Below are 12921 nucleotides of genomic sequence, written 5' to 3'. Positions count from 1 at the left end.
ACTTCTTCCTATGATAAGTGTTCAGTTCCAGTGCCCATTTATTGGTTGACTTACTTCCTTTTTGTTGTTTAATTTTTTGAGCTCTTTATTCTAGATAGTAATCCCCATCAGATGTCTGTATGGTAAAGAATTTCTCCCATTCTCTAGGTTTGTCTCTTGATTGTGGTATTTGCTGTACAAAAGCTTTTTAATTTTTATACAATCCTGTTTGTCAGTTCTTGCTCTTATTTCCTGAGCAGCTGGAATCCTATTCAGGAATTCATTACCTATCTTCAAGAGTTTCCCCTATGTTTTCCTGTGATAGTTTCAGGTTTTCAGTTTAAGGTCTTTGATCCATTCAGAGTTGGATTTTTTGCACAGGGTGAGAGAGATCTAGTTGCAGTCTTCTGCATGTGGTAACCAGTTCCCAGCACCGCTTGTCAAAGAGGTTGTCTCGTACCCATGTATGTTTTGGCATCTTTGTCAAGAATCAGATTACCTGCTTGGGCTTATTTCTGGATCTTCTGTTCTATTCCTCTGGTCCATGTGTCTGTCTGTGTGCCAATACCATGTTGGTTTTGTTACTATGTTATAGGAAACTTGAGCAGAGACATGGCGGACTCGTGTCTAAAAGCTGAGCTCCCAAAACAAAGGGGTCTCACCTTATATGCCCTTGTAAGCAGGTTACAGAGACAAAAGGCAAGGTCTAACCTGTATGTAGTTACATGTAACTCTACTGGCTACTTCACCTCCAGTGCTATGGGACCTTCTTCATGTTTTAGATTTTTAAGTTTTATCTCACTGCTATGCCATCCCCTCTCCCCCCCAACCCCTGCTACTTTATCAGAACACAGCCTGTCTGTTTCTCTTCTGGCCTTCCTCCCTGCTACAATGATAGCTCTGTAGTGTATCGTCCCATCAGGTATTACAATTCCTCTAGCATTGGTCTTTCAGATATTACTCTTAACATGTGAAAGAAGTCAACATTCAGTGAAGGACATTTTGGTAGAGCCTATTAAAATTACAAATTTATTTGCATTTGACCCAGAAATCCCCTTTTAGAAAATATATTTCAGAAATATTAGTGTATATAGAAACCAGCTTGCTCACATGATTATTGTGATGTTCATAATAACAAAATAGGGAAAACAAGGAACAAACCAAAATGTTTAGTTTATAACATGTTCTGTAGCAGAATACCACCATGCCTACCAGTTATCTAAACAAGAATATTCTACAATGAATGCACTCTTCAGACTGATAAGTAAAAACCTCCAGGATATATGAAGTGAAAAATTACACAGCAAGGTACACAGGTAGATCATTGTCTATTATTTTTTGGTAAGGTGGGCAGGAGGAAATGTTTACATTTATATTTCCTTGTATCTGCCTAACCAAACACCTGGTTACACATTAATAAAAATAATAGAAGTAGTTACCCCCTGAGATGGGAGTGAAGCATGGTGTGGACGTGGGGGCCAGGTGGGAGAGAGCCATTTGGTGTGCATGCATTAGGTCTAGACCATATAAACATATTTCCTATTGAAAGTACAGTGTGATAATTCCATACATGCATACAGTGTGATACCCTTTTATTATTAATGCATGATAATTCAAAAAGTTAAAAGTTCTAAAAAAAGAACACGTGTCATTTCCTGTGTGATATGTGCCAGGGCAGAGCAAGCCTGGGGTGTTTGTGTAGCATGTGTTAGAGTGTGAGGGACTGTCTGGGGAGGCTTTGCACAGGCTTCTTACATGGCATGGAATTTAGCTGAGAAATCTACATGGGGGCACAGCAGCCCTCTGCTCTGCGAGGGCTTGGGCTCTTCAGTTACCTTCTGTTTACCACCAGACAGGTGGGCGAAGGTCCAGTCTAGCCCGTTAGTCTCTGACCTCCTGCTCTCCTTTGTACCAAAAACCACACTGTTGGTCTTTTATGAGTCTCTAAACACTGATCCAACCTCCTTCTGGTCCTCCTGTTCCACCTTTTCCCACCCTCCATGCGACTGGTGGGCTTCCTGAACAGGAGCTGTTTTGATGACTGCTGTGCTCCAACAGGCTTCCCCATCACTGTGGAAGTACCATGTAATTTGTAGCTACTTGGCATCTTTAAGGCGTAATTAACACTGAAGAGATACTTTGGCCAAAAGTGCTAATTAACTGGAAAGTAATGGTATGGCTTTCATTTGTATGTTTCACTGGCCTTAAGTAAACTGCTGGGATGGTCTCCTGCAGATGAACCCAGCATCTGGTACTGGGCTTTTGGCTTACTAAGTGGACTGCAACCCAACTATTGATTTTACATCATATCACAGAACTACAGCAGAAGGAAATCTGCAGTGACAGGTTCAATTGGGGTCTTTAAAAATTAGAGAGCTACTTACACTTTTTAATTGACTAGGGTATACAAGAGGATCATTGTTTTTCTCTGGCAGTAGCCTCAGTTATATTAGAAACTGCAACATTTGATTAGCAGTACAGTATGAACAATAATAGTTCTTAGAAGTGCTGATCAAAATCTCAGGCAATATCTGTCAGAACTCTCTAATTTTGAGCGAGGATATTGAGCTAGAGGAATGACACAACTTTCCCAAGGTTATGTGACGTTTTAATTATTGTCTGGTCATAAGCTTGTTCTGTTGTTTCTGCTGTGTAGCTTGAGCCTGCTGTTCTCTACCTCGAGCTCCTCCAGGTACCACGTTCATCCCACGTCCATGTGGTCCACACTGTAACTTGGAGTCTTTTCTTTAATGTTTACAAATGTTAAAACTAGAGAATAAAAAAAATTTGCTATATTAGACATCAAAACAGAGAACTTTTTAAAGTATTTATTAATTCCCTTAAAATAACATCAATAAAGTCATCAACAGTAATTATAAGCCCTCTGTGCGTTAAGATAAAAAATACTTTGTTGGAAAGAAAATATATTTTCCAAATTAAAAAATAATGATAAAAATTAAAAAAAAAAAAAAACCAAATGTCTCTTAATAGAGTCAATTTCCAAAATCAACTTTACTGACGTGTAACTTGCGTTCCGTAAAATGCAGTCTTATGAACCATAGTCTGTTGAATCCTGGCAAATGCATACCCCATTGTGGCCACTGCCACCACTAAAATACCCCCTGAAGTGTCCCTGTCTCCTTCACAGCCAACCCTCTCCTTCCCCAACCCCAAGCAACTCTAGTCTCCATCTTCTCACGAAAGAATGACCTGCGTAGTATCCAGAGTCCACATGACTCTAAGGTATCTGGTCTTTGGTGTCTTGGTGTCTGGCTTCTCTTAGAGAGAACATTGATATCAAGATTCTTCTGTCTCTTGGGGTCCATGGTTTGTTCCATTTTGTTCAGAGTAGTGCTCCATTTCAGGGAGATGCTGCCATTTCTTCATCCAGTCATCCTCCTCTTACTGGACACTGGCTGAGGTTATCTTCAATTTGGGCTTATTATGATTGAAGTATATGGTTTTATTTCTCTTGGTGGGAGTTGCATTGCTGAGTTGTAGTATGTTCATTGTAGATTTAAGTTTATGAGGACTTGCTTAGTTGTTTTTGAAGCTACTTTATTATTTCACATTCCCCTCAGCAGTTTTTGAGAGTTCCCATACATTTCTTAGGTGTTTTTTTTTTCACATGATCATGTTGTCTGTGAACAGTTTTACTTCTTTTCCCACTGTATGCCTTTAATTTCTTGACATGTTGTACTGTATTGATAGAAGTGATACAGCTGCATATTTGCCCTCTTCTGGATTTTTAGTTGGAAATATTCTGTTTTTACCATTCAATATGGTTTTAACTATAAGTTTTCTATGGGTGCTTTTCACAGATTGAGGGTGTACTTTTCTATGCCTACTTTGCTTAGACTTTTTACAAAATTATAAATGGGTTTTGACTTTTCCCAACTGCTTTTTCTGAAACTATTGATCATATGGCTGTGTTCCTTTCTGTTAATAGCATTTAGTGCAGTGAATGACATTGATTGATGCTCAAAGGTTAAGCCAACCTTGCATTGAGGAGATAAGATGTGGTCATGATGTATGATCCATTTCACAACGTAATGAATTTGATTCATTAATATTTTGTTAATGACTTTTACATTTAATTTCTCAAGGGGCATAGGCCTCAAGAGTAGTTTTCTTGTAAGCTCTCTATCTGATTTTGATATATGGGTATTACTGGTCTGATAAAGAGCATGGGGAAGTTTTCTCCATTCTTTTTGTGAGGATGTTTGTATACAATTGTCATGCTGTCAAACACGAAGGTTTATTAAGTTTAGCTGAGAGGCCTTCTGAGCATGGGGTTTCTTTTAGGAAGATGTTTTACTTTATGACTCCAGAGCCTTAAATTGACAGGAACCATTTTGGGTTTTCTGTTTCTGCTTGATTACATTTGGGAGTTTGTGTCTTCCAAACCTAAATTGTTGAATGTATTTGCAAAAAAATTGCTCACACTTTTCCTTCCTATCCTTTTACTGTCTGTAAGATTTGTACCAATACTTGTTTTCATTCCTTATATTGGCAATTTATTTCTCCTTTTTTTCTTGCTCAACCTAACTGAGAGGATTGTCACCTTTATTTAAAATTTTCAAGAAGTAAGTTTCAGGGTTTCATTTTCAATTTAAGAATGGCCCCATACCACCCTCCTTATTAATTTGCTCTTCCTTTCTGTCCAGCTCTTGCCTCCAAGGCACGCAGTCTTTTTTCTTGCATCTTTACCCATCCCAACACACTTACCCATGATCTGGCACGGCCCAGTTCACCTTTGAGGTATCTGGGCTTGTTTCTTTTACTAAACCCGAGCATGTAGAGGATGACATCGTGTCTCCTCCTTCTCAATTGCCATAGCCCCTCAATTGTCAGTGAGTGACAGTGAGGTGAGGGAGGGGACACTGCTCCCAGCAGTACCCTGAATGGAAGGCAGTTCTGCATTCATATTCTTCACCCAGCTGCTCAGAGCCTTGTTTATGACAACAGCACACTCTTAGGATTATCACAGTCAGAGTGGACAGGTTACCAGTGTACTGTTGCTTAGTAAGAGGTAACCACTGAAAGACCTTTCATTGTAGCCTGAAAAGTTGGTTGTATGCCTAGAAAATAAATATTTTGCTTTTAGCTCCTTGCTCATTACTAATTTTTGTAGTAATCTTCCAAGGTAAGGACTGAAAAATGCTCTCAGAAGGCAAAGTCTTACAGGGAAATAGTACATTGCTTCTCATTATTTTGGTGGGAAAAAAGCTTGAAAATCTGGTGTCTTTTGCCTTATCAGCTAGCTTTATGGTTTTATTAAAATATTCTAATTTTACCAAGCTCAGGAGGGCTTTTTTTTCCCCCTCTTAATCATTAGGAGGAAAGGCAGTAATACTCAATTTCACAAAACCTTTTCTGTGCTTGATTTTCATAAATTAGCTATTTCCTCCATAATGTTACCTTTCTCTGGGTTCTCTACGGAGTAAAGAAATAGTCAATTCCAAGAAATTAGAAAGTGACTATTTCTTTTTTGTTATATGTCTGTCTCTCGACCGTGACCTATCTCTCTGTATTTTTTTGTTCATTTCCCAGGTGCCTTCTCCTACATCACTCTCTGGAGGTGACTTTAAGTTTACTTTAAGAAAACAAAAACAACCAGAGTGACATTTGTTGTTGCTTCACAAGTCTGCCTTTTCAGGGCCGTTGTGAGTCCTACAGCTGAGAAAGGGGCTGTGTTCATGATAGATGCTGGGGTTGGCTTGTTTGTTCCCTTGCTTGTTTGTTCCTCATCATTACTGAGCTCTCTGCCAGCACAGAGTCTGGCACTCAGAGGACAGCTAGGAGTGGCTGAAAGTGTCACATGAGCCAGAGCAGCTACATTCAGAGACTGATGAGTGGGCAAGAGAAAGGTGGCCAAAGAAGAAAGTCCTGACTCATGTTGAAACAGGGATACACCTCAAGAACATTTTGCTGACTGAAATAAGACATTCATAAAGGACAAATACTGTCTTATTCCACTCACTTGAGGATCATACAGTGGTTGAATCCGTAAAGACTGACAGTAGGAAGTTGCCAGGAATGGGAGAACCTGGAAGTAGAGAGTTGGTGGCTACTGTGTTCAGAGGTTCTGTTTTTCTGCAAATGGATGATGTTTTATCAACAGTGTGTGTATGCTTCAGTGCTGCAGAGCTGTAGTCTTAAAAATAATTACAGTGGTAACTTTTGTTGGGTATATTTTCCCACAATAAAAATGTAAAAATAAAAAAAAAGTGATGGGACTACAGCTCATTTCTTCTGGTTCTAAGCTGTAAGGTTGCAGAGGGAGAAAGGAATTCATGTAATGAGTGCCCCTTGTTTTGCCAGCATGCTTTCTCACTACAGTCAGTAAGATCATATTAACTACTGTCCCCATTTAACAGTTGAGAAGCAGGGCTGAGCATGGTGAGATGAGGTGCCTGAGATCTCACAGAACCACAATGGCAAACCGGGTTTTACTGGCGACCATACCTGCTGTTCTTGCACCATACCAGGCTGCTCAGAAGCTGCTTTCCTATCCTTGTGCCCTTTCTATGGCACCATGACAACATAAAACCTGTTTCATTTAGTTTAAAATACTTCTGTAGCTGTGACCACCTCCTCTTTGGAGAAAAGTAGGCCAATAAAAGCAATCACCCCAGGCTGAGTGCATCCTGCCAGGCAGGCCCAATGCAGTGTGACTCTGGAAGCTTAGGGAGGAGGGCAGAAGGCAGGGGCTCAGCCTTTCTAGCTTTGTGGAAACATGGCTTCCCATTGCACTGGCCAAGTGAGAGTGAGCACTCACTCCTGCATCTTAGCACTTACTTGGAGGCTCCAGCTGGCACTCTTAGTGCCAGATCTGCTACTCTGAGCTCACACACTGTGCCCCAATCTCTGTCCTCAATGTTGTTTCTGGAAAATGCTTCTATTCCAGCCATTAGTGACCAACTGATTGCCAGATATGGTGGATGCTTTCTCAGATCTAAGTGGACATGTGGCAGCGGGTGTCATGGGCCCAACCCCTTGATACTCAGCTCCTTGGATTTCCATGGTATCATCCTTTCAAGCTTGTTGCCTGTGCTTTTGATGCCATGTCTGTGAAACCACTGCCTGATCCAAGGTCATGAAGATTTATCCCTATGTTTTTCTCTAAGAATTTTATCTGCAATTTTTTTTATGTGGGGGCCCATATAGTAAATATTTCAGGCTTTGCCAGCCATGTAGAGCCTCTGTTGCATATCCTTCTGTGTTTTATTCTGTTTTGACTTATCCCGTTTACAAAATGTAAAAGCTGCTCTTAGCTCCCAGCCATACAAATACAGCCAGTGATCAGTTGGTCCAAAGGCCACAGTTGCTGAGGCCCATTTGGAAATGAAGGTTGCCTCATTTAGTCAGGAGCTAACTGGGCTGGGATTTATTGTTTCCATGGTTATTCTGGGTGCCCCACAGGCTCCTATTCCTCCAGAGTTGCCTGTGCTTGTGGGGAGGATGCTGAGGTAAGTGGGCACTGCAAGATGCAGCTTTTCCTGTAATGTTTGTCCTCCCCACTGAGTTCTCCCTCCCTGTGAATAGCACCACAGGTAGATCTGTCCACATCTGTTTTATGTCAAGGCTTGTGGCAGGGCTTTCCTGTTGTCCTAGCCTCTCCTTAGTCTCGGTTGAAGCTGTGTATGTAGGCCCTGCCCTGGGGCACTCTCAGCACTTTTGCCTCTGTCTCTGCCCATCCTGTGGTGGGTGCTGGGCGTGAACTTCCAGGGCAGCGGTGTGGAGTCCGGCTCAGGACCCTCTCTTGTCCTCCCCACTAGAACAGGGCTTTGCCTGTGTAAACCTTGTCTGGTTCCCTGCAGCTTGCCCACGCTGTTGGCCTATACTGGCTGTCCTGCATTGCCCTAAGGTTTCACTTCACAGGAAAGTAGGGTTGGGTGTTTTCCCTTTCCTGTGGTGGCAGCCGACTGCTTCCTCCATGCCTGCATCACGCAGGGAGGCCGTGTCTGCTCTCCTGTCCACTCACCATCCTTTGTGAGAGCACCCAGGAGAGACTCCTAGAGAAGAGCCTGGAAGAAGTGAACACTTCCCCCCTGTCTGGGCTCCTGCACGGGGGTCTTCGCTGTCATTTAAAACCCTACTCAGCCTTTAACAATTCACTACCTTTGTGCTGATCACTTCCTGCCCACTTGGGTGGTGTATGGCACCTCTTTACCTTGGGTTCTGCTGTTGGTGGGGTGGTGTCATACCTATCCTTCCTGGAAAGGCTTCTATTGCCCTGTGACCTCTGTGTTTAAGAAGCATGGTGAGGCCAGGTGCCTATGACTCATGCCTGTAATCTTAGCTACTTGGGAGGCTGAGATCAGGAGGATTGTGGTTCAAGGCCAGCCTGGGCAAATACTTCACAAGACCGTATCTCCAAAATAATCAGAGAAAAATGGACTGGAGGTGTGGCTCAAGTGATTGAGTGCCTGCTTTGCAAGTGTGAAGCCCTGAGTTCAAACCTCAGTCCCACTCAAAATAAACAAAAAGCATGGTAAGTGTGAGTCTGTTGAGTAGCTTTTACTCACCGTAGCCTAGGAATAAAGCTCACATGCATCTCCCTGATGGAAACTCACCCTTCCCCACCCACTACCTGATATGTGTGTACTCACTGTGGTGTTTTTTCTTTCTAAAGAGGTGCCTCCATCCACAGAGTAAATGATGGAACCCCTTCCATTTGTACATCCAGCCTGAGTATTGTGCAGGCATTGGGTGTCATAGAAAAGACAGTGTCAAGTGCCAGAGTGGGAGTTGTCCGGGGTTTATAATTTCACCTGCTGGAATGGTCTTTAGACTCTTCCTAAGTCCAGCCCACCTCATGATAAGAAGCCTTCACCAACTTGGGAGTGCTGACTTATGCCTTGTGATGTTTCTTTTTAGACTCTGGAAGCTGTCCTGAATTTCAAGTACTCTGGAGGCCCAGGCCACATTGAAGGGTATTACAGGAACCTCTCACTGGGACTGCACGTGGAAGTTGAGCCATCTGTATTTTTCACCCGAGTCAGCACTCTCCCCGCAACCAGGTAACCAGGCTATTGCACTGCAAATCTGACGGTACTGCATTCATTTCTGTCCCATCCTATGGGATTTACACCTCAAGGCAGGATGCTTAGGGCTGAGGCTCTTCATTAGCAGGCAGGTGTTTCACAGGAACAGCCTCTTAGGTGTTGGTGTGGGAGTGGGATGCTGGACTTCTCATGTGTGATCCTCCTGGTACAGGCACCTTTCTCTGGTCTGACTTGCCTCTCCTCTTAGAAGGAGCTTGGCAGAGAGCTGCATGTCCTGGAGGAGCCCAGCATCTCTCTGTGTGCTGCTCCTGTGTGTTAGTACCCAGCTGTTTGAACAGTGCTGTGAACACCGAGCCTTGACAGGTCATTCTGCATGGGGAGCACTCCTTGCACGACAGTTCTCTCTGCACCTGACACTTATGGGCCCAATTTCCCTTCACGGGAAAGAAACAAGCTGGCTTGTGAACTTCAAAGTCAGCCATGTCAAGAGATGCTGGGGTATTCTTCTTCTCTCAGATGGGAGGGTGATAGTTCTCACCCCACAATTTGACCTGTGGTGAAGTGAAAGCAGTAAGCTCTGAGTGGAGCCCCAGATGCTTGCAGCTGCCCGATATGTGCAGCTTCTCAGAGCCCATGCCAACCACCACTGAGCTTGACGTCATTCTCGAGCCCAGAAATGCCTCACACTTATGTGGGGAGGGTGGCTGGGTCAGTAGTATTTATTCTTAATAGAGTTAAGCAGCAGCAATGACAAATGTCTAGCTATCTATCCTTGAACATGAGGCAGGCTGGAGGAGAGCATTGTAAGGAGTGCTCCTCTCTGCCACCTTCCCTGTAGAATACACAGTGTAGAATAGAGCTATGTTCTTGCTCATGATAACGGTGACATAAAAATCTATTTAAAGTGATATAGCCTCAAATAATAAGTGTGGTTTTGCTTTATAGGAAAGACTATTTTTCTTCCCAGCCATTGGTGAATGGCTTCAGCAAGAATTAATGGCTTAGCTGGGCCTTTTAGCATCACATTTCATCATGTATCACTTTTTAAGTCCTTGGAGTAATAATCTTGCTGTCAAGGCTTGCCTCTGTTTCAAATTTGTATAAACCATTAAAGTGCTTATCTCTGTGGAAGATTTGACCAAGATGCTGCTAGATGATGTTAGAGCATGCTGGGCCCCTTTTTGCATCAGATCTGCTCCATCACAAGCCCACAGTCTTTCTTCCCTCTTGGATCCTGCTACTTTTGCTGCTGTAACTGATTCTCAGAAGCAGTGAACTCTTTTTATTCCCCACTGAGAACTGGCTCCCACGTCATAACCCCTGCAGCTCCAAATGACAATTTAAGGTGAGAAAAATGCTGCCACGTGTCAACACAAAGCAGATTTGCAAGAGTTGGTTATTAGCTGAGTGTAGTTGGGTCCTCACCTCTGCCCATGGCCCTGGTTTTCTTTTCTTTTGACCTATGCGTTTCTGATCCCTACTCTTGGGGTTGAGAGCTGGCTTTTATGCTTCCTTTTCTGTTGTCTCAAAATATAATTGGTCACCAAGTCCTCCACATTCAATCTCTAGCAATGTCTCCTGACTACCCTGTGCGTTCTGCTGCGTTCTCGTCACTGTGGAAAGAGTTGCCCAGTTTCCCCCTGCCTCCAGTTCTGCTTTGTCTCATTCTTTAAATACAGTGTTCTTCTGTCCTCCCAATCCTACACACTCTCTTGGTATTTATGAAACAAAGTCCAGATCCTTCCTGTGCTATGCAAGGTGTTTAACCTCCAACCAGACCTTCCTCTTGGCATTGTTGCTGCCCTCACCTTCTGTGCACTCTGAAAGCACCACTCTACTCCTTGCATCACTAGCATGTGTCAAGCAGCTCGCTCTCTGGGGCTTCCACTGCATCTTTTTTCTAAAAACTTCTTTTTCTCAAACTATCATTCTTTCATTTAACCTTTTGGAAAATACCTCTTTGCCCTTGAGGTCTGTGTTACCATTCTTACAGAATTTTCCTAAGCATGACTCCACAGAGTGGACTTTTTTCTCTGGGGGCTCCCTGTGCCTTCCTCATACTTCTAATAAAGCACTCACCAGACTGTGGGAATATGTTCATTTGTGCTTTAAGCTGACACCTTCCAAGTTCCATGTGCTGTATTAAGTGCTCACTGGGGTAAGAGGTGGACAGAGCAAGTCCTTGTTTCTCAGCAGTCAGATACAAGCTCATCAGGAAGAAGTAGGATGAAGTGAACACGTGAATCTACACGCAGGAGTGATGAACCCAATTAATAGTAAACAAATGAAAAAATATATTTGTTCCCCCATTTCCTAATTTCTTTAAAAGGCTATTGGTTGATTAAAGAATAAATAATAACATTTAATTCTGTCTTATATAGTATATATACAAGTAAAATATGTAACAAAGAAATGGCACAAAGAATAGGTGGGGAAATAGAAGTTCTTATGTTATACAGAAGTATTACAATGCTATGTGATATTAGAGTGAAGTAAACCAAAGATGCTCACCTTGTAAACTTTATTACAATATGTTATAAACTCAAAAAAACCATTTAAGATATGAATAATAAGCCAGAAGTGATAAAATGAAATATTAAAAATACTTAATCCAACCAAAAAAGAAGAGGTATCAAGAAAGTTGGAGAGAAGAATACAGAGCCTGTGGTCAAACAGAAAACGAGTAGCAGCATAGTAGACTTCAGCCTGTTGTATCAGGATTGCACTAAGTATGAGTAGATTAAACTCTACATTTAAAAGACTGCAACACAGTAATATGCCAACTATAAGCTTCCTACAGGAAATTGACATAGTATAAAAGTAAAGATGGGGTAAAAACTTATTATACAAACACCAATATTGAGAAAGTTGGTGTGAATGTGTTAATATTAAACAAGTACACTTTCAAGAGAAAAAGAGATAGAACAATTTGTAATGATAGAAGGATCAAGTTATTGAGGGTCCTAAAAACAAATGTATTTAAAAAATAAGTTCAAAATGAAGCTGATATGCTAAAGGAAAAAATAGACAAATGAACATTATAATTCGATAATTCAACATCTTTCTTTCAAGTATTTGATAGAAAAAGTAGATAGAATAACACACACACACACACATGCACACACACACACACACACACATGCACACACCCAGACCAGGAAAACTGTAGCAAGCTTAGGTAGTTCTGTTAGCCAACTCTACTTAAATGCTTGTATCAGAGAATCTGAGTGGTGTAAAATCAGTGACATAGCTTCTGTCACTGATTTTAGGTAAAATAGAGCAAGCTATGCCCAGAGCAAACAGACGAGATTATGGAGAGAAGAGCAGGTATCAATGAAACAGAGACTGGCAGTAGGCTCTTTCAGATGGTTAATGATAAATTAATAAATTGTAACCAGGAAAATCAGGAAAACATGAGAAAACACAAATTACCAAAAGTGGAATGAAAGAGGTTACATTCCTGTGGGTTCTGCTGTGGTTGAAAGTATAACAAGAGGATATTGTGAAAAATTGTATTACAATAAATTTGACAACGCAGATGAAATAAACCAAAGTTTTGAAAGAGACAGAGTACTAAAACTGACACAAGAAGAAGCTGAGCACATGAATTGTCAGACATGAATTAAAGAATTTAAGATCTTAATTAAAATCTTCCCATGATACAAACTGTAGGCCCAGATGGCTTTACTGTCAAGTACATCATGATTTTAAGAAAAAAATCATATCACCTTTACAAACTCTTTTAAGCCAGCATGATGGTGCTTGTCTGTAATCTTAGCACACAGGAGGCAGGAGATCAAGAGGTCAAGATCATCTTGGTTGGCTATGTGGTGAGACTGTCTCAAAAAGCAAAACAAAATGAAAAAACAAAAACAGCCTAAAAGAAGGTGAATAAACAAGCAAGGAGGAATCCTTCTCAACAATTTCATGA

The 12921-nt window shown here is 41.7% G+C and overlaps 1 protein-coding gene across 3 annotated transcripts in view; it reads left to right on the top strand.

The window, feature by feature from the left end:
• Nucleotides 1-12921, top strand: part of Trappc9 (trafficking protein particle complex subunit 9) — a 541325-nt gene that overhangs the window by 319465 nt on the left and 208939 nt on the right. For all 3 annotated transcript variants that reach the window (XM_074069279.1, XM_074069278.1, XM_074069281.1), the window contains one exon: nt 8863-9005. In XM_074069279.1, the coding sequence (XP_073925380.1) occupies nt 8863-9005 (143 nt within the window). The remainder of the gene's footprint in view (nt 1-8862; nt 9006-12921) is intronic.

The sequence above is a fragment of the Castor canadensis genome, chromosome 3 (genome assembly GCF_047511655.1).
Source record: "Castor canadensis chromosome 3, mCasCan1.hap1v2, whole genome shotgun sequence".
Lineage (NCBI taxonomy): Eukaryota > Metazoa > Chordata > Mammalia > Rodentia > Castoridae > Castor > Castor canadensis.
The sequence above is the reverse complement of the archived record's forward strand: the minus strand, read 5'-3'. Positions and strand labels throughout refer to the sequence as shown.